The sequence below is a fragment of the Maylandia zebra genome, linkage group LG17 (genome assembly GCF_041146795.1).
Source record: "Maylandia zebra isolate NMK-2024a linkage group LG17, Mzebra_GT3a, whole genome shotgun sequence".
NCBI lineage: Eukaryota > Metazoa > Chordata > Actinopteri > Cichliformes > Cichlidae > Maylandia > Maylandia zebra.
In genome coordinates this window covers 13,881,795-13,904,692 of record NC_135183.1, presented here as the reverse complement: position 1 = coordinate 13,904,692, position 22,898 = coordinate 13,881,795, and the positions used below count along the sequence as shown (strand labels likewise).

At 38.4% G+C, this 22,898-nt stretch overlaps 1 protein-coding gene across 2 annotated transcripts in view; it reads right to left on the bottom strand.

Annotated features, from left to right (window-relative positions):
- The window catches only part of ghrhrb (growth hormone releasing hormone receptor b), an 80,149-nt gene that overhangs the window by 10,528 nt on the left and 46,723 nt on the right, over positions 1-22,898 (bottom strand). For both annotated transcript variants that reach the window (XM_004572326.2, XM_023154140.2), the window contains exons 3-9: positions 22,357-22,467; positions 13,193-13,293; positions 10,042-10,139; positions 9,784-9,916; positions 2,959-3,112; positions 2,766-2,826; positions 1,184-1,253 (exon numbers count right to left, since the gene is read on the bottom strand). In XM_004572326.2, coding sequence (XP_004572383.1) covers positions 1,184-1,253; positions 2,766-2,826; positions 2,959-3,112; positions 9,784-9,916; positions 10,042-10,139; positions 13,193-13,293; positions 22,357-22,467 — 728 coding nt within the window. The remainder of the gene's footprint in view (positions 1-1,183; positions 1,254-2,765; positions 2,827-2,958; positions 3,113-9,783; positions 9,917-10,041; positions 10,140-13,192; positions 13,294-22,356; positions 22,468-22,898) is intronic.

Here is a 22,898-nt window from a genome sequence, read left to right as displayed (position 1 = left end):
CATACCCTCAACTGCTGCTCCAGACAGCCAGCCCCACTGCAGACACCAAGCTGCCACTCACCAGTCTCAGCTCCAGCTGTTTCCCATTCACACAAGAGCAACCAAATAATGAAACATTTCTGCTGAATATCCCAGATGCACCACCTTTGGACACTGTAGAGCAGGGGTCCCCAATCCCAGTCCACGAGGACCGGTGTCCCTGCAGGTTTTAGATCTAACCCTGGGTCAACACACCTGAATCACATGATTAGTTCATTACCAGGCCTCTGGAGAACTTCAAGACATGTTGAGGAGGTCATTTAGCCATTTAAATCAGCTGTGATGGATCAAGGACACACCTAAAACCTGCAGGGATACCGGCCCTCGTGGACTGGAATTGGGGACCCCTGCTGTAGAGTCTTTCATTGACAACTGTTTGGTTTCTGGATCAAGATTTACTGTTTATCACCAATTATGATGGCCAAAATCCATTTTTGTGAGGAAGTTGACACTTACTGAGTTTAAGGTCATTGGTAAAATTGCAAAATACATGTATGAGTGGTTTGAATTTGACTTTCATGGAGCGATCTAAAAATAGCAATGCTGGAAACGGTAAAAGAGAGACCAAAAAAGCCACTGCACGAGCAGATGCCCTTAAAGAAGTCGAAAAATAATCAAGTAAGATTTTAGTGACTGCGCATGTGCAAGGAGAGGTTTGGAATCTAGACGTGATTCCCTTCAGTGGCAAGTCAAGGGCAAATTATATGAGTAAGAATTGAGAATTTGTACCCCCACTGTAAACACACATATACACACACCAACATATGATGCAATAAACTGAAACAAGTACCACAGTGTAAAGGCACTTTTTAACACTGCAGAGAGAAAAAGTTATAATATGAACATATAATATAATAAATTCTAGAGTCAGGAGGGATATGAGAGCTGTAATAATAGTCTTAATGAAACAAACATAACACAATAGCAGGAAAACCAGAGAGATTCTGATTTAGTCATTTCTGTTGACCTTCTGTGCATTGACCAGGTAGAATATGACTCAACTCTCCCTGACTTGTTATTGTCGCTCCTAGTGTGAAGACAAGATAAGTGTCTGCAATAGCAGCCACAGAGTCAAAATGCAGGACTGTGCCAAGATTGAGGACTCTGATAATCCAGCAATGGCTCCCACTTTTACTGTACTCACCAGTAGTGATGCCGTTATTGGAGCTTTTATGATCCACCAGATAAAGGCCACATCTGTGTCATCCCAGCACCTGAGACACACAACAGGCAGAAATGTGTGTTACCACTGGCTTACAAGGCTGTTTATAGTATCTTTGAACAATCAACAATATATATTAAGCTTAAAACCAATAGTAATAAGCTAATACATTTTTAGTACTGTGCAAATATCTTGAGCCACTCCACATTTCTTCATAGTTTGCTTCCAAGGAACCAGATTTTCTTATAATAATGTCATTTGTGAAGGTGGTATTGACTGCAGTCCTGGCCATCTTCAAAATATTTTTTTTTGTTTGTTAAGCCACTTCCTACTAACATGAATCATACAGGTATAAAAATACACATAATTTATGGGAAGAACTAGTGTTGTGTTTACATATAACAGACAACTTTGCAAAAATCAATGTTATATTACAAATGGAGAGACAGACACCCTATTTGCTTTTTTACACTATCCACAGTGTGTCTTTTGTCCCGTTTTAACCTCCTCAACCCAACCTATTGCTGCAGATGGCTCTCCCTCCCTGAGCCTGGTTTTAGCAGAGATTCAATAATGTTAGGAGGGAGTTTTTCCTTCCTACTGTCACAAAGTGTTTGCTTGTGTCATCTGATTGTTGGGTTTTCTCTGTATCGTTGTAGGGTTTTTACCTTGCAATATAAAGTACATTTAGTCAACTGGTGTTGTGACTTGGTGCTATATAAATAAAACTGAATTGAATTAAACCTTAGATAAGCTTCCCCTTTAGATAATTTGTTACTAGCCTGACACAGGATGTGAGAAAAGCATCAGCCCCTTCAGTTGAGCCATCTGCTGTTAACTGAAGATTCACCAGAAATGGTCTCAGTTGAATGTTGGTAGCCATTCTTAAGGAACAGAACCAGGAGAAAAGACAGGTATGCACAATGGCACAAGGACTGCACTGAAACTGTCAATATTAGTGTAGTGATGAATCATCATATTTCCATAAAGAGGAGGTCAGGGGAGTATCTACAGTCATTTGTAAAACATGGTGGACGCTCTAATTTAGGTGACAGAGAATGCAAAAGCAGTCAATTTCCGAAGAAGAACTTTGGAGTGTTCTCAAAGAATCCCGGAAAACTAATCCTGAAGTCAAAAAAAATTACAAGAACACTTGCCAAAGAGGTTTCAATGCTAAAGAACAAAGTCATAGCAAATATTCACTTTCAAGTTCATTAGAATTGTACAAACTTGTTAATTTTTCCTTGTATACTGTGTTTTCACTTGTATTCAAACATGTTCCAATAACTTTCTCCAACTATTTCCTGCTTTCATTGCAAAAAATAAAGAAATGAGTCATCCTCGAGAGTTTTGTACAGCACTGTGGGTGTGAATTACTGTACAAATGAATATATTATCAAAAAGCCTTTTTTTGCCACAAAGACTAGATCACAAAATATGTTATTTTTGTTAACATTTTATGTTTAGTCTAAAGTTATTTGAGTGAGTATGTGTTACTATCATTTTTGTTATTTAAATTTTCTCTAATTTGATATTGTCTTGATTTCCTGCAGCCGTTGCTCACCCCCTGTTGTCGTAGAAGTTTCGAGTTAGAATCCAAGCTGTTATGATTACTGTCGGGAGACCTGGGAGGCACAAACAGAGTGACCTGATCATTAGGAAAAGAACTAAAGTGGAGCAAGAGGAAAAACAGGAAATCAAATGAAAGGAAACAGGGACATATGATAGACAGGGATGATGACAAGTGAGGTACCCACCCCAGCCAATAAGTATGTACCACCAGAAGTATTTCTTCTGGAAGACAAATGTGAGAGTGAGCAGTGTCTGCAGGTACATGCCCTCCACCAGGAGCCAGAAGTAGTTAGCCAGGATACTGAACTGGAAGAAGGCCACGGCTGATTTACAGGATGTCTGTGGGACAAAAAAACAAAAAGATTCGTGAACATCAGATTCATCTGAAGGGCTCATTTATCTACAGGGACAGCAACAATAAAAAACATCAATTTATGAGCCACAGTGATGTTCAGAATTATAAAAAACATAAGACTTTAGTGTTACAGGGAAACATCCATTTCCTTTCACATGTGCTTGAAGTCATGGGTTTTGCATTGTATTTATTTATACTCATTATAATTAATGATCAGTCTCATCCTCCTCTTACTAACACTATAATATTTCTGGAATGGTTCAAATATAGTTTATTATAATGGTAGTCAAACAAGACGGTCATATTTCACCTTAAACCTGCACCTCTTTAATAAACAGTAGGTGGCGGTTGCAAAAAGAAGTCAAGATGTATAGAAGATAATGGCCTTTAGCTTCTTCAGTAAACACTTTCCTGGTGGCTTTATGGTGTCAGTCACTAATTTCTGAGTCCTACTAAGTATAACATGTGCCATTAAAAGAGTGAGAGGACTCAAGTAGTAGACCGGTTTAACTTCCTTATTAACAAGCAGATGAATGAGCAACAGGGATTAGACCTCCTGATTGAGGAAGGGGAGCAATGCCAGAGTATTGTATAAATCTGCAGGTTGTTTACAAAGAAGAGGAGATAGCAATGGAGCTGCATTCCAGAGCTACCACTTGAATCAAAAAGAAGGATAAATCATCAACTGTCATTAATATATAAACAACAGGACTTTAGCAACAAGTGAGTGACATCATAGCGGGGACCCCCATATGTAGCTGGGATTTCAGTTTCATTAACTAATCACAAAAGACTATTCACCTGAATCTGAATCCACCTGCAGCATCTACATTATGTATTGTCATGTTGCTCATTTTAAGATGGTATATCTGATTGAATTTGAATGGTCACTAAAACACACTGCATGCATAAAATCTTTTGTCAAATCTAAAAGAACCGACTTAAAAAGCATGCTGACTTTGACCTCGAAGTTCTACTTCTACCATCATTTTTGGTGTTGACGAATTCTCCCACAGATTTTAATTCATTCATCGTGTCACTCTCTTGTAAATGCTCTTTTGCTATTCCAAAATGGAAACGGGCTTTTAATGGCTAATTGAAGTTTATAAATTATATTACCAATAAATTGCCTTTGTCTTAAGGGACTTATTAAATTAACTTTATTTTATACTTGAGTCTTAAGATGAGGACTTTGGGATATTTATTTTGCTTGTAAATAATATTCAAGCCTGTTACTGTTTAACTAAACGTTATTGGATTTAGATTCCCTTAACTCCAGCAAAACTGGTACACTGTCTATATCTCAGAATAATTTTGATATTCTTGTCTTTTTCTGTTGCTGTGCGCTAAATGTCAGAACTCTGAAACAGCTGGCAGCCAAAATGGTGTTTGGGGAGCATGGCATCTGGGATGAAACACTCAATGCATCACAGAGTTGTTGGCTTTTGAGTGTTGCAGAAATCACACTCCATAAAGCCTATGTGCTTATGTAATCCTTAAAATTTGTTAAATAATCTGGTTATGAAGCTTTGTGAATTATTTCTTTCTTTTCACTTCCACTGATTGGTGAAAGCCACAGAGGGTTCTTAAAACGATGTCCCTGAAATAAGCGTTCTCGTTGGGTATAGTGAGCCTTGACCTTCTGGTCAGTTGACAGCTGGTGGAGCAAGTTAGCTGTTAGACCAGCAGGAAGGGACTTATCTGAAAACACTGGAGCACTTTTACACCATGTCTTGATAAATCGAACAGATATTTGAAGTTTACACATCTACCTTCTTGCCTATAAACATCTTAAAAGATTAATTTGTGCAACAGAAACAGTAATACAGTGGGGCAAAAAAGTATTTAGTCAGCCACCGATTGTGCAAGTTCCCCCACTTAAAATGATGACAGAGGTCAGTAATTTGCACCAGAGGTACACTTCAACCGTGAGAGACAGAATGTGAAAAAAAAATCCATGAATCCACATGGTAGGATTTGTAAAGAATTTATTCGTAAATCAGGGTGGAAAATAAGTATTTGGTCAATAACAAAAATACAACTCAATACTTTGTAACATAACCTTTGTTGGCAATAACAGAGGTCAAACGTTTACTATAGATCTTTACCAGGTTTGCACACACAGTAGCTGGTATTTTGGCCCATTCCTCCATGCAGATCTTCTCGAGAGCAGTGATGTTTTGGGGCTGTCGCCGAGCAACACGGACTTTCAACTCCCGCCACAGATTTTCTATGGGGTTGAGGTCTGGAGACTGGCTAGGCCACTCCAGGACTTTCAAATGCTTCTTACGGAGCCACTCCTTTGTTGCCCGGGCGGTGTGTTTTGGATCATTGTCATGTTGGAAGACCCAGCCTCGTTTCATCTTCAAAGTTCTCACTGATGGAAGGAGGTTTTGGCTCAAAATCTCACGATACATGGCCCCATTCATTCTGTCCTTAACACGGATCAGTCGTCCTGTCCCCTTGGCAGAAAAACAGCCCCATAGCATGATGTTTCCACCCCCATGCTTCACAGTAGGTATGGTGTTCTTGGGATGCAACTCAGTATTCTTCTTCCTCCAAACACAACGAGTTGAGTTTATACCAAAAAGTTCTACTTTGGTTTCATCTGACCACATGACATTCTCCCAATCCTCTGCTGTATCATCCATGTGCTCTCTGGCAAACTTCAGACGGGCCTGGACATGCACTGGCTTCAGCAGCGGAACACATCTGGCACTGCGGGATTTGATTCCCTGCCGTTGTAGTGTGTTACTGATGGTGACCTTTGTTACTTTGGTCCCAGCTCTCTGCAGGTCATTCACCAGGTCCCCCCGTGTGGTTCTGGGATCTTTGCTCACCGTTCTCATGATCATTTTGACCCCATGGGATGAGATCTTGCGTGGAGCCCCAGATCGAGGCAGATTATCAGTGGTCTTGTATGTCTTCCATTTTCTGATGATTGCTCCCACAGTTGATTTTTTCACACCAAGCTGCTTGCCTATTGTAGATTCACTCTTCCCAGTCTGGTGCAGGTCTACAATACTTTTCCTGGTGTCCTTCGAAAGCTCTTTGGTCTTGGCCATGGCGGAGTTTGGAGTCTGACTATTTGAGGCTGTGGACAGGTGTCTTTTATACAGATGATGAGTTCAAACAGGTGCCATTCATACAGGTAACGAGTGGGGGACAGAAAAGCTTCTTACAGAAGACGTTACAGGTCTGTGAGAGCCAGAGATTTTCCTTGTTTGAGGTGACCAAATACTTATTTTCCACCCTAATTTACGAATAAATTCTTTACAAATCCTACCATGTGAATTCATGGATTTTTTTTTCACATTCTGTCTCTCACAGTTGAAGTGTACCTCTGGTGCAAATTACTGACCTCTGTCATCATTTTAAGTGGGGGAACTTGCACAATCAGTGGCTGACTAAATACTTTTTTGCCCCACTGTATTTCAAACATTACTTGTAGTTTTCGCTACTCTGTCATTGTCACCTTTCGGGTGTTGGACAAAATTTTGGGATACTTGGGTGAGCCCACTTCCTACTTCACACTATGAAAGCTAAAAAGCATGTTATATGCATATAGCATATTAAATTAGACTTGTTAGCAATCTGTTGCCTAATTCCCTGTACGTTTTTGAAGAGTAACCCTCAGTTAGATAGTTCCCACCAGAAGGGATGCCAACTATTCAAGGTGTTTTAGCTCTAGTTTTGCTCTCCATTGCCTGTTTCTGTAATTTTCTTCTATTTTCTTCTCTAGTTAGCTGCTAACCTTTTGTACATGATATTTGATACATCTGGACAGTTCGTAATTAATACATAATGTATTACTGATTGATAGATTTCACTGTGAATCCTGTTCTAGAACCATCTTCTTATCCATATCTAGCCTTGCCCACTGTATTTTTCTTTAAACCGTGTTTTTGTTGATGTCATGAGTAGGCTTTTTTTCCCTTCATATTACCTATTCATTGTGCCTCAAAGCCTTTCTACGAGTCATGCTGATGTTCTGGTGCTGGTCCCTCATACCGACACAAGAGGCACACTTACCAGCACTCCAGACAGCCTCATCAGGAGAAAAACACAAAGGGAAACACATTTATGCTCTCACCGGCTCTTTGCTCAGCCATTCCCAGCATTTCAGTCTTGCTCCTTGCTGCTCTTATATTAAGTTATTAACCTCATCAGAGACGATATCAAGAAAACCAAACACAGCTAACCAAACTCATTGCTACAGTTTAAAGAAACCTTGCAGTTGAAACATGGATATTTTATCTCCCTTTTTTCCTGCAACAGATTTACCTAGTAATTGTAAAAAGAATATGGCTGGATAGAAACAATAATCTAACCTGTGCAGTTAGATTAAATTAAAAAACTATTAAATTGGATTATTAGCAGCATGCAAAGTAAGGAAATTTGCATTTGGTTTATTATTTCTTTATTGTTGCAACGGGTATAAATCTCATACCACTGGAAAGCCTGTTTATTTGGCTGACCTGTGACAAGTGCTGATTGAAGAATGCGATACCATCCCACTGCTTTAGTGTGTCCAGATTGTGGCCAGCATGAAGATGTGGTGCCAGGCTGATTCTGTGTATTGTTCTTCCACATGCTACTGAGACCCCTGTTTGTTTAATACATTGTTAAATTGCCAACATGTCTTGTTTCTTCTGAGAAGGTTTGACATGTAAAGTCTGAAGAAATAATTGACCAAGTTTAGTTACTTTTTCCAAGATTACTTGACAAGTTCTGATTATAGCTTTAAAACATGGATACTTCTTGTGTTGCACATTTTGGAAGTCATTGTAATTGTGGTGCTGGCAAAATAAAGGGCTATTTTGAAAGGACCACTGCCTTTCCCCCCCAACTATATTCTTAAGTAGAAATTGGAGCACTTGTCCAAGAAACCCAGAATTTCCTAGAGTATTTAAAGGTAGAATGGGAGGGAGAGCCTTCAGTTTTCAGGCCCCTCTTCTGTGGAACCAGCTTCCAGGTTGGATTCGGGAGACAGACACAATCTCTGCTTTTAAGATCAGGTTTAAAACTTTCCTTTTTGATTATGCACATAGTTAGGGCTGGATCAGGTGACCCTGAATCCTCCCTTAGTTATGCTGCAATAGTTCTAGGCTGCTGGGGGACTCCTGTGATGCATTGAGTATTTCTTCTTCAGTCACCTTTCTCACTCACTATGTGTTAATAGACCTCTCTGCATTGAATCATACTTACTATTAATCTCTGGCTCTCTTCCACAGCATGTCTGTTATTCTGTCTTCCTTCTCTGACACCAACTGGTCGCAGCAGATAGCTGCCCCTCTTGCTCATAGGGGGTCATATGATTGTTGGGTTTCTCTCTATGTATTGCTGCAGGGTATACCTTATAATATAAAGCACCTTGAGGTGACTGTTGTTGTAATTTGGTGCTATATATATAAAATTGAATTGAATTGAATTGAAGTACCACACTGACAATTAAGTATCATTTAATTATCTGCATCTTGGGTGGATAGAAAAAAATGTTCCAAGCTATATTTTTTATTGAGTTTAATTCATGCTGCAGAAGTACAAAAGGGACCAAGCACTCTAAAAACTGAGGAGTGATATTATGCTCATTAGTTCTTCCTTATTGCAAGAGTGGATCAGAGGGGGACCATAAAGAGCAGTCAGTGAGGTCAGTCCCGAAATAGTGGATGATATGTGTACATATCATATTTTTATTGTTAGTTTGCTATTTACACAGGCACTGTTGCCAAGTAACAAAATAAAAAATATAATAAGTTGTGTAATTTATTATTTTCCACAAGGAGTAACCTTCCCTGTGAAGGCCAGCAAGGTGGTGCGCTTTTATGTGGAGACTGCATATTTCTCCTTGTGCCTCTGTGGATTCTCTCTGGGGACTGCAGTTTTCTCATCTAACTGGTGACTGGTGAATGTAACCCAGAATGGATGTCTGCATACCTGCCTGTTGTACCTCCCTCTCAAACTATGACAGGACAGAGTCATAGTTTGAGAGCACCCTTGTAACCCTTCACTAGATAAGCAAAAGAAACAAAATCTTTTAAAAAGTGAAGTGTAAGCTGTAGTGCATTACTTGTTTTGAGTAATGACCCCAATCTTCAGGTTTTACTTTTAGTTAAGCTATGTTTCAGCTAGTTTATAATTAAAAAAATGCAAACATTTTTTTTTAGTTTTTAAGTTTCTGTATTAGTTTTACTATTTAAAATATTTAAAATAAGTATTTTAAATGGTCAATCTTACAATGTTCTGTATTGATGCTTCAATACAAATGAGACCTTTTGAAAACAGCTGACACACTGACACATAGACACATCCACATATCCCCCCATCTATCTCTGTCGTGGGGGAACTGGAGTCTATGAGCTATATGTTTAATGAGAATGGAATATCTATATCATTAACAACATGCATCAATGCCTCCAAACCCTAAAAACTAAGTCAATCTCCCACTTTAGCTCATTTTGTAACCACATAATATAATTTCAGTGAGGGTTTTTTTCTGTAACCTAGTTTTTAATGTGTTTTTCACTTGAGTAAAATAGTTTTGTCACGCTGAATTTTAGTTTATTTTTAGATAACCATACTATCCTTAATCCTACTGCCAGTTTTCTTAAGTAAATATAGTGCCTTTGATGGGCATGGAAGATGACATACTCACTGTAGACATAAAGCAGTGGTCCATGTTTTCATCAGAAAAAAGGATAGCGTCTTTGATAAAGACAGCACTCGCTCTCAGGATGAATGAGAAGAACAAGTTCATGTGGATGTAGTTCCTGGTGCAGTGAAATTTCCTAAAGAGTAGAAGAAAAAAGAACCTTCAATTAATCTGTTTGGATAAATGTTCATATACTATTTTATTTCAGAGTCATTTAGTCTAAAAGAGTCTAATATTTTTCAATGAGACCTCCAGCATTACCTGAAGACAGTGAAGACAAAAATAGCTGATATAAGAGAGATGAGGGAGGTAGCGTAGCCAGCAGTGTACACCTGTTTGAAGTTGGAGAAATACGTTGTCTGAAAAAAAAGAGAAGTGAGTGGGGGTTAAGGGAAGGGATCTCAAAACTGCACTGTAGGTGGCAGACAGCTGGTGTTGTAAGCCACCGCATTTGTTCAACAAGTTGTTCACAGTGGACATAGATGGCTTATTTCACTCCTCTTTCAAATCATCTGCCTTCTCTGTCCAAAATGTGAACATTGGCGTCCTCGAAAGAGTGACCTTTTCCGTTTTTCATCCTGTTTCTCCCTAATTTGTGCCTTACCTTCTTTCCTACCCATCTTTGCTGACTTGATGAAAGCCCATTTGGGATAACCACGTGTTTTGAGAGCTTTCTTTACATGTATGTGTTCTTTTTATTTCCCTTCTGGCTTAGTGGGAATGCTTTCTGCCCAGTGTTGTAGTGTGCTGATTACTCCATGTCTGTGCTCCAGAGGGTGGTGGGAGTCAAAGAGTAGATACTGGTCTGTGTGTGTGGGCTTGGGGTAAACTTAAATGCTGACTTTTCCATTCTCCCCAGTGTGCACAGCACAGTCCAGAAATGGCAAACTATTATCCTAAACAGACACCAGCAAGTATTAACCTAACGCTCATTCACAACCTTCAAGTGTTCAATAATGTGACGAGATAATGACCCATCTGCTGTTTTATTATGTTTGTCTTTATGAGTTGTTCATTGAATAATGCAGCTACTATATTTGATGCGACCTGAACCAAATTTACTGTAATCCAACCCTGGAGAAATCTGTTTAGAAATAGGTGGAGCAGTTTCATTATTAACACTGATGACCAGAATACCAGCAACTGCATTAATATATTTCACCTCTCCAGTTATCCATGGCTACTTGATTAATTAGGAATCACATTCAAAACATGCTTGTTCTTGCAGTCCTGTGAAGAAAACGTAAAAAGCATGTTTCACAGGATTCCACACAGTTATCACCCGGATTGTTTGCACTGGCCAGCCCCCAAAATAGAGACCGGAAACACTTCACACTCTTACATGATCTAATTTGATTTGGACTGATTTGTCTTTCCTGGACAAGTTAACTTCATTCTGGGAGAGTGAAGCTTTATGTCAGGGGCTGGGTCTGTGACCCAACATTTTCAGTTCGCTCTGTATTTTTGAGTTCTTATGTTAAGTTTGTGATTATAAGTTCTTGTGTTATTCTTATTTAGGGTCTAGTTGAGTTTCAGTTCAGCAATTACTATCATCTGTGTCCTTGGTTTTTGTGTCATGTGTTTTATGTCTGTGTGTTCCATATTGTCAAGCTTGTGTTGTCATGTTTACATCCTTCAATGTTTCCTGATTTATTTTAAAAGTCTTATGTTTCTTTGTTCCATGTGTTTAGTTTTACTCTTCCCCTGTGGTGTCATTATGTTCATTTGAGTCAGCTGTTTCCCCATGTGTTTCCACTTCCACAATCACCTCCTGTGTGTATTTAAGTCCTGTCTTCCTTTGTTCAGTGTCAGGTCGTCTGTTTTCCTTCTCTCCAGCTCACATCAGGTTAACGCATTTTCATGATTCTCCTCAGTTCATGTTTTCTCGTCATAGTTCCTTGCATGTATAATTATTTTGCTTTATAATGTTCAGAATTATTTTCATGTCATGTTTGTTATAGTCAGTCCTTCACAGTTTAGTTTAGTTTACTTGCCCCTATTCGCCTTGCTTTATTTTGTAATGATGTTTACTTACTCCGCACACAGTCAGCTCCCGCTGACCGTGACGCTTCAGGCTGCTTCTGCTCAGCTCTGCTGAGAAATATTAAAGTGTTGGTTGGGACTTCTAGTCAATTGATCAGTCAGTTAAAACGTATTATGGATTTCAAAATCAAGTACCTGGTTTTCATATGTACATATTTTCAGTGGTATCACCTTTAATAGCAGGAAATTAACTAGACAAATTATTATTTTATCTTTCTCCTTTTTGCCAAACTTTTCAAGTAAACTATATTTGACAATAGCATAATAAAAATGGAAATTATGTTTTTGGTTATGCCACCTCAATATTTTTTAGCTGCCCCAAGATGGCGACCCCTATGAAAAAATTCTGGAGACTCCCTTATTTATTTTTTTTATAGATAAGGACCGCTCAATTATACTTGATAAACTGCAGATTTGACATGTAGTGCCATCATTTTTAATTACATATTAGATATACATATGTGTTTGGATTGTTTCATATTGTGAAATGTCCAGCAAAACAAACTAAGTATATTAAATTTGTGTTACTCAAATGCTAAATGAAAATTATCAGTAGTTTTGTGCAGGGTAAACAGGTTAGCTAGAAACATCTGCTGATATCTTGTTAAATTAGGCTTTGTAAATCCAAAAAGCACAGCAGGTCACCTGATCACAACCTGTACACAAAGACAATTTACTGAAGCTCACATTAGAAAATATTGTGAGTTGTGATTCGTGTCCCCACACTGAGCTACTACAAGTAGTCTTAGGGTTCACCCAGCTGCTGAATCCCACTTGAACTCCTTACTGTATTTTTCTGTTTATATGTGGAAGCAAAGTCACCCTTTACAATGTAGGCAACAGAAAATATTTCTTTTTTATTCTTTTTTACTGCTTGTGTCTTATATAACAGATTCAATCTGACCACATTCTTTAGAATTAGCATTTAGTTCAGTTACCCTTTGTACAAAAATATCTGGTAGAATTATTTTTCAAGGAGCTACTTTTAACTTTATTTCTCTGAGTACATTTCAGAGCTTGCACCACTTCATTCTCACTTGAGTAAAAAAAGTTGATTCGGTACTTAAACGTTTACCATAGTATTTTTATAGTATCTGTACACAAGTAAAGAATATCTGCACTTTTGCCACCTCTGGAATCAACATAGCAAACTAAAATAAAATGAAAACAAACAAAACATAGTAAATAAATCACAATATATACCGACCCAGATGGTCTTCTGCAAGGCTGTAGCTGAAAAATGTGCAGGGTGCTGAGATCATTAAAAAAAACTTTAATATTTTTATCACAATGAATTCTTTTAATATCAGTAGAAAAAAAAATCCAGCAAATAGTCTTGGATCTCTAAGTGAGAATGAGCAATGTTTACCTCTGGTTCGATTTCTTCATCCTCTGGAATCTTACAGGCCTCTTCATAGGATGGGTAGAAGTCCGACCATCCTTTCTCAGTGCAGTTCCTATAGATATAACCTAAAACAACAACAACAAAAATACATGAAACTCAGCGGTTTCTGCCAAGGGAAATACCACCAAACTGTGGTGTTTCAAATTTGCTTGTTATGTACAGACAGAAGTCTCATTCAGCCCTTTTAAGTAGGGTCTTTTCTTATTTTTTCAGTCATTCACATGTCAGTCCTAAGTGGCGTAACAAATGAAAAAATGACTGAGTTTAGTATTTTAGTTTTGCTCATTGTTATATTTTCTGCATAGTCTGTTCTTTATTTACATATTCTAGCTATAGTTTCTATTTTTTAGTTTTCTGTGATGTTATATCCAGATTATGTTTTCTTTTTGAAGTTCAACTTATCACTTATTCCCCAAGGTTTTTTTTCCGTGCCCTTCTGTGTTCTCTGTTTCAAGTCTGCATTCCTGTGTCCAGTATGGAGGACCAGAAGTGCCACATGCATGCAAATGAAGAATGTTGTGCTTCAATAATGAATTGTGCAATAAAATATGCATTAGGAAATTCATTTAAAATTTCTTTTTATTTGTTTATTTATTTAAACAATTGTCCATGTACACAAAAAGTCCATGTGAACAAAAAGGCAAAAAGGTTATTGTGCCAGGTGTTATTCTTGGGAGTTGAAGAGCAAAACTCAAACAGTGAATTCACTTTAGATTGATAAACTGGAAAAAAAATTCCAATATAGCTGGATGGGGGTGTTCTTTGACTCAAGACTTTTGCACAGTGCTGCTGTGCAAATTACCAGCAACCAACCCCCTTTCTTCCATTTGCCAACCAAAAAGCAAATGGAAAAAAGTGTAAATGGACCGGGATTAGGGTTATATCCTTTGCTGTGTGCATCGGCACGTGCATTTTAAAAACTGGGACACAGATGCACAATAAGAAAACATTCATCCATCACTCTTATACACCAGCACCTCCTTATAAACACAGGAATCCACATGAGCACAAATATTCTGAGAGTTTATCAGAAGAGATACTGCACCACAGCTCTTAAGATTCAGTGGATTACTCCATCTTCCTGTTAATAGTGTGAAAATACAGCAGGCACATGACAACCACGTGTAAACGCTGATAATATTACCACAGATACAGTACATAACTACTGCTGCTACTAAAAATTACACGTTCACCATTTGAAATTTTTTTGTCTTCCATTTCAGTTGTTGTACCACTTCATATTTTCTTTCTAAAATTTATAACTGACAGCATATGCAACTAGTTTTGCAACTTTTCCTTAACTGAAATTTAAAATGTCAATACATTTAAACAGCTGTGTGTTTCACAGCTAAAGCGGAATTACAAATTCCATATAGAAAGCATCTACCTAACTAGTCAGAAGATTCAAACTCAGGATCTTCTTGCTGTAAGGTGAGGTGAGAGTGCTAACCATTGCACTGCTGTCTTGCCATTTACCAAGCTTTTATTGATTCACCAGTTTACACAATATAATTCTACCCAGCAGAACACCATACCACAAATATTATGGGTTATGATATGTCACTTACATTTCTAGAGCTGTGAACATCAGGCTGCTGAATTAGATATATATGTATTTGAAGCTGATTCCCTGGTCACTTGCCACAGTAAGTCAGTTCTAAATCATGCAATTCCAGTTCAATGTTTCTCTACTGACAATCAAAGTCAGCTATTCAGGATTCATACATAACATTCTATGTCACACGTTGATCCATGTGAGAAACTGCCTATTATGCTTGCAGTCATTTTGGAGCAGAATCAGCCTTTTGTGTAGCGCCTTCAGTCTTTTGGGATTCTGTGGATAGAGTCAGGTATTTATGTTTTGTTTTTTCTTTGTAACCATGTGTACACATGAATAGAATTTAAACAGTATGTGACTTCTTTCACAAGGACTGCTACTGGATCAAAGTGTGATGCTGCTTCTTTGGTGGCTGAGGAGTGGCCTTGTGTGGACAAATATTTAAAGTTTAAGGGACTGGATAATGTGATGACCAGTGTTGGTCAAGTTACTTGAAAAAAGTAATTGATAACTAATTACTTATTACTTCCCCAAAAAAGTAATCCCATTACTTTACTGATTACTTATTTTCAAAGCAAATAAGTTTAGTTACTTAGTTATTTTTAAAAAACACGATTTACAACCTGAATAGGTAATAAAGCGATAGATCTTTCAGCCCAATTCTACTTTTTCTGCATAATCCATCATACAAAATGTAATCAAATGGAAAAGTCTCGTTTTAAAACTTGTTTTATTAGTTTTAATCTTTTAACTTTATGCATCAAGCAAAAATTCAATTATATGCAACATTCACTGACTGGAAGAAATTTGTTTAACATTTAAACCTATTTTCTGCACATAAAATAAAATAGGTTTTTGGTGTTTACACTCAGTCTTTCAAATAAATGCAAGTAAAACACAGCAGAAAATAAATAAAATCAAAGACTAGCGGTCCTGTTGTTCTATTTTCACCTGTAAAGCAGGAGTTGGGTAGGCGGAGGTTTACCCTGGTGCAGGTGTGCCGCAGTGGTCAGTGGAAGAATCTGCGGGTTTGTCTGTGAGTTTCCCATTCCCTGGTAGCGTACTTGGTGCTTGCTCAGAAGTTAAGGGTTTTTTTTCGCTGTAAAAAGAAGTTTTCTTCCCACGCAGTGAGCAGCGGACGCTAATGTTGTCACTTTTTACGGAATCAAACTCAAAGTAAGGTCAGTACTTCCACGCTTTAAACGCTGCATGATCATATGCTCTTCCGCACTCAATATATTATCCATTGTTGATCTGCACACAGCTGTTGCCACGAATGTCACACTCGCTTACCTCATTGTCATGAGACACTCTCGCAATTAATCACGGTTTTAGTAACACAGTAACGCAGCATGCTTACGGGAAAGTAACAGTAATCTAATTACCTTTTTTGCAATAGTAATCCTTTACTCATTACTTGAAAAAAGTAATTGGATTACAGTAACCTCTGGTGATGACACTGACTAATAATGTGCTGGAATGCATAACAGTTGAAATCTACAAAGACTGTAAAGACTGGATGCAGGAAAAGTTCACAGGAAAATGCCAAAAAATTTAATTTGTGTAAATTTTAAAAATTAAAATGTTAAACCCAAATAAACATAAAATGACAGAGCCTATAATATATAAGAGCCTGTAACCTGAAATCATTAGAAGTTCTAGAATCACATCATATTATGGCATTCTTATAGACAATATATTTTCAAATGATACTGAAAATAAAGTAAATAGGTTGATTATTAATAAATAATATCAGTGACCATTGTCCAGTTTTTGCAGTTTATGATAGGAACTAAAAGCATAAGTAAATGAAAAGAAAATGAAGAATACAGATGAGTCCTCAGTAATTTCCTTTAACTGCTTTTTAACAGAACTAAGGTTAAATATGAGAACCAGGATATTAATTATGTATATGACAGATTGATTACCGTAATTGTCGGGCTATAAGCCGCTACTTTTTGCACAAGCTTTGAACCCTGCGGCTTTTAGTCAGGTGCGGCTTTTCTAAGGATTGTCCATGATTTTTGTGATATCATAAGAGGATTTGTTTTGTTTGTTCCGCTGTTGTACGGCACTACGTTGCCTGGCGGAAGGGAATGTGATCAGATACACAGTATCGGGGTTCAAGAGTGGTATGTTGGTCACATGTCCGTCCGCCAGGCAACGTAGTGCCGTACGAAGTAGCGCGAAAAACAAACTTCAAAGTAGTGCTACGTGTTCAGCGGGAGGCGTGGATGACGAACGGCGATAAACTTGCGAAAAGCAACTTATGCCCAACTCCACCAGTGAATTCTGACAGCGTGGAAAAGTGTGAAAACATCCATGATCACCAACGGATTTTGAAGGGCTGGACTGTTGCATGGTGGAGAGGAGGACACCGCCACGGCCCTTCAGAGGGTGTTCGACTCTGACACTGACAACGAGGATTTGTTTGGTTTTGAAAGTGACAACAAAGGAAAGGAGCTAAGAGTGGATGACGAAGCCACCCTGAGCCTGTTCGTTTCCAACACTGGAGAAGAGGACTTTAGTGGTTTTAGTGCGCACGAAGAAGAGAAAGATAATGGTGAATGACTGACTTTTCTTCTTGTTAAAGCCGTGTCACTGCACCTGAGCCTAAAAGGTAGTCCGAATCTATTCTTCTGGTGTGCTGTAGGTTATTGTTATATACTACATTTGTTACTCGTTTATGAAGCACAGTACATGTTTCGTACTTGTAATTACCGCTACTTGTACGTATACCTAAAAAGTTATGCAAATATGTACCCATAACTTGTTTTTCAAAATATTAATAAAAGGGATGTGTCTCCAAACGGCCATCTCTTTCCTGACAGTTCCCTTGCATATTCCTTTTGCATATTCTCTTACATATGATAAGTCAACATTGAAACACCTGCAGCTTTTAGTCAGGTGCGGCTAATGTATGTACAAAACAGGATTTTCTCTTGATTTTAGCTTGTGCGGCTAATATTCAGGTGCGCTTTGTAGTCCAGAAAATATGGTAGATTATTTGCCTTATTGTTTAATATAAATTGCCAATAAAGCAGTATAGTAAAAAAAAACATATATATACTGACTGTCCATGGATTTTAAAAAAGGGTCTACAAAGTGCATGTAAAAAGAAATATTAACTATACAGAGATTAAATATGATCGATGGCTACTTCTTCACTGTAGCCAGGCTGACACAAAGTCAAAACTCTGCTGAGCCAAGCATTCCTGTCTCTATTATTGGGTTACTTGCCAAAGACATTTAAGCTAATAATGGTATAAGTACTAAAGGCAATGATAAAACCATTCCTTAAAAAGGTATCACTCCATCCATCTGTCTTAGCTAATTATTGGACAATCTCAAACCTACCTTTTATCGCAAAAATTCTTTAAAGAGAAGTTATAAAGCAGCTAACTGATCAATTACAGAAAAATGGTTGATTTGAAGAGTTTTACTCAGGTTTCAGAGCTCATCACAGCACAAAAAAAAGCATTAGTGAAGGTTACAAATGATCTTATGGCCCCAACAGTGGAGTCATCTCTGTGATTGTCATCTCAGTGTTGTGTTTGATACTGTTGATTGTAATAATTTAATACAGCGCTTAGATCAGGCCATAGGAAATGGCCTGATATCACTCCAATAGAGCACTTCGTCCTCAGACTGCAGGCTTACTTGTGGTTCCTAGGATATTTAAAGTAGAATGGGAGCAGAGCCATCAGCTTTCACCTCTTCTGTGGAACCAGCTCCCAGTTTGGATTAGTGAGACTACTTTCAAGATTACTTCCACTTCCAACCAATGTTCCCTCTAATTTTTCATGTGTCTGAGCGAACACACAAACTCCCTGAGCGGTCCCTTGAACCACTGTGAGCAACAGCAGACGTGTGCACTGTGGTCACGCCAGCATCGAATCCATCCAAGTTACATGGTTTATTAAAATAATCAAATTACAGTGGTACCGGCACACAAGGACGCTGTCATAACCTGTCAACGACATTGATTAGGTGCGTATATAAGAATGTGAATCGCATCATTGGCTGGACTATGGGATAAGGTGGCATCGTTCTAATCCCATACAGGAGCAGCCAGTCACTCACTGAATAACACTGCAAAACAGAATTGTTAACGTATTTATTTTAATTTCAGTTCAGGTTAGATTTCTTTGTGCACAACACAGATTTTCTGTGTGCAGAGACCATTCCAGCAGTGCGCAATTGCGCACGCGCGCAGCTTAGAGGGCACATTGCTTCCAACCCTAACTATATGCTTTTGATAAGCATATAGTTAGGGTTGGAAGTGGCCCTAAAGTGACCCTAAATCCTCCCTTCAATACATTGCAATGGGCCTAGGCTACTTTGGCTGCTTTGTTTACACTTTACACAAGCTTTAAACATAAAATTGTACTTGTAAGCTGTATTTTAATGATTTTGTCATTTTAGGGCATAAAAATAGCCCATTCCATAAGTCTGCACAGCGAGCAACATTTTAGTTGATTTCTATAAACTGTCACTTGCTGCCTGTGAATCCAAGGTTACAACAAAAACATAATATTAGAAACGTTTTTATTAGATAACTGTAAGTATTAATGGAGATGATGCAGGTGAAGGGTGCAAATGCTGGATTTGAATTAGCTGAATTCAAAGCAATGTTCTCCCACCATTGCCTGGAGTTAGAATAGTGGAGCTCAGCCACAGTGACCCTTATGGAATAAATGATGCACACAAGGTCACCAGGTATATGGTGCAAGTTTGTGTTTGTGAGAGGAGGATACAAAGTTTACACTTAAAAAAAAAAAATCTGTTTCACTATTTGAAAATGCCTGTCCGACGCTTAAGCGAGGAGAGTGTGGGTTTGAGTCGTGGGTGGATTTAGCGTTATCCAGCTGTATTAGCCTCAGTATAAAGTGGCATTTAGAGCCTGCAGGCCTGCAGCTGCGGCAAATGGCAGGATGTGAATGGAGGTTGAAGGCCAAGGCTCCAGGGAGGGCATTAGAGCTCACAATGCTATTCCTATCGAGCAGCGCCAACTCATTCCTGAAGGAAGGCTTATACAGTGAACTCTTTGATTTTCCAATTCATTATATTCTCCCACTGAAAAGCCTGGATCACCTGCACAGTTACAGAGCTGGACTTATCGGTACTGTCTGTGGAGGAGGAAATCCAGTGGGGTCCGAGAACCCACTAACACTGAGTTATGAGGTCATCAGCAGCTACCTCCGCCTCCTGATCCCTCCACGCAAAGTATACACTTTCACTCTGCATTTTTTCCTTTTTCTTTTTTTCATTTAAGCAGTGTTTTATTCAAGACTGGAAATTAGTCAAGTAAATCTTTTCTACACACAGCCTCTCACTTACTGTGCATGTTCTCTGCTGCAACTACTTATTCTGTTTAGCAACAATTTAGCAAAACAGCTGACACAACAAAAGGGCAGGCACTCAGTCAGCCAGTGATCTTAGAGCTATTTGATCAGTTCATATGAAAGTTTCATACCTTTAATTACATTCAATATAGGCACAACTCAACTCTTATAGTATGGACACCCTACAACAACAGAGCGAAAGCTCCAGCAATCAGACGACCCCGTGTGAGCAAGCACTTGGTAACAGTGAAAAGGAAAAATCTCCTTTTAATAGGAAGAAACCTTCAGCAGAACCAGTCTCAGGGAGGGAGGAATCTGCCGTGACCACTTGGTGGGTGAAGGAAGTGAGACAACACACATTGGAGAGAGCCAGAGGATTATTAATAATGATTAAATTCCAAGTGATGTATAAACACAGAGAGGGAAGAAGACACACTCAGTACATCATGGAAATCCCCAGTTGTTTAGGTCAGTTGCAGTGTAACTACGGGGGGTTCAGGGTCACCATATTTTAAACCTAATCCTGTAAATTTCTGTCCCCTAAATCTAAACTGGGAACTGGTTCCACAGAAGACAGTAGATTCTTCTGCTAAAAAAGAAAAAAAGAAAACAGGTAAAATAACAAAAAATGTGATTCAAATTTAGTTGCTCTTGCTTGTAAGATTTCTTCCTTTTGCACTTCTGTAAGAATTTTACAGCAATGTGGAGAAGCTTCTGGGAGTGCATTAGAAAAGTTGCTTATCTAATGTACACTGTTTTCAAAGTAAACTGCAAGTTTATACATTGTTACGATCCATGATCATGTCCCATGTCTGTTTCCATGGTTCCTGCCATAAGAGTGTGTGTGGGTGTGTGCAGGTTTCCCTCCTAGGTGTGTGTGTGGTGTGCGGTAGCTGTTGAGACAGGTGGAGACTGGAGAAGTTCCAGGGATTATCGGATGGCCTCTTAACCTCCAACTCACCTCACCACTCCCCTTTTCTCCTCTGTACCCAGTAAAGAGCCAGCTGTTTACCAGCTTTGAGTGTGTGTTGCTTCAAATTCAAATTCAAATTTTATTTGTCACACACACAACCATACACAGTATGACATGAGGTGAAATGCTTGTAGCTGTGCAATGCAATGCCCGACCATTAAATGACAGTGGTTTTACAGTATTTGCAATTTATAGGTTATACAAAATTTACAGATTTAACTTAGAAATTTACAGTAAAAAATGTGCAAATAGCAGAAAGAGATATTAATTATAGGAAGTGTGCATGAAGAAAAACCAGAGTGCGTGTGGTGATGTGATGTGTGTGAGAGTCCAGTCCCATTTTCTTGGGAGTAGCAGGAGTGGGGAGTCACACCTATGTTGTGTCTAGGTCTAGGCAAGGGTTGTAAAAGACATTTAGTAAAGACATTACATTTTGTTTCAGTGGCTTATTTTTACATCTCATGTCTAAATACTGATATCTTCTTTGTCATTGTTTATCTTTCAGATATCCAGAAATGCATGTTTTTTTTTTTTTATTCTTAGTTGTGTCTGTATCTATCTGTCAGTGATTTGTTGTTATGAGAGACTGGAGAGAGTCTATTATGTTTTCTTTAAACCAGCCAGCTGGATGAGTCAGAGTTCTGGAAAAGGTGAGGGTCGTGTAAACAGTCAGGACAGCACTAGTCTCTACAGTGTGCAGTCTAGAAAAATGTAGTTTTTGTAAACCACTCAGTGAAAACAAAACATTGGTGCTCAAAGATCTCTAAATATACCACAGTCAGTTGCTGAGCTCTGAAGTGAAAATGGACAAATGCAAATGGTTTTTAGGTTCAAATCTTCCTTTTAGTGGCATCTAAAAAAAACAACAACATTCTTTTGTTGAGTTGGCTCACACACGCACACACACACACGCACACACACACACACACACACACACACACACACACAGATAACATCAAGGAGGAAAACACTATACAGACAGAAGCAGGAGGATAAAAAGATCGCCATGACTGTTGGCAGCATTATTAATCACTTTGTTGCCCTGCCTCAACCAACGCTGATGGTTCTGCTGCAGTTCCTTGCAGTTTATATCAAGTTAGGATCCCTAACATAAGAACATTGTTTTTAGAGCATTAAAAAAACACAGCCAAGCATCCTCAAAATGTCAAATTTTGGTACAGTAGCAATTATTTAAATTAGCCAATTAAACCAAAGAAAACTAATCATTCAATTTGAGGTGAAATGGACTTACCTTGGTTATTAGGCAACAGCTGCCAGATGCCAGAGGCGCACGAGATATTGACCACCTGTCCCACCTCAGCATGATACCAGCACTGAAGGTTGTCCCAAACTGTTGGACAGCCTAACAAGGAAAGACAGTAATTACCAAACATTATAGAGTCTCAGTTAGCAGCACTAATACTTTCACAGCACAGGTGAGTAAACAGAAATATTACATATGGTCAGACCATCATCAAAACAAAAATATACTTGCTGGACAAAGACACAGTTCTTGTAGTTCTGCCTCTGCACACCATCAAATGCTTCAAGTCAAACAATTGCAATGTGACTGAAGTGCAGATTTTTAGCATTAATTCCAAAACTTTGCATTAAAAGCTTAAGAATTACAGGTTACAGATTAGAAATGACAGATTTTCGAGCTGTGTTCAAGTGCTCAAAAATTATTAGACCATTGACTAATAAGCAGTTTCATGGGCAGGGAAGACCTGATCTATGAGCAGACATAAGTAGATATAACATATAAAGTTGATCAGATTGTTGAATTTTTATTTC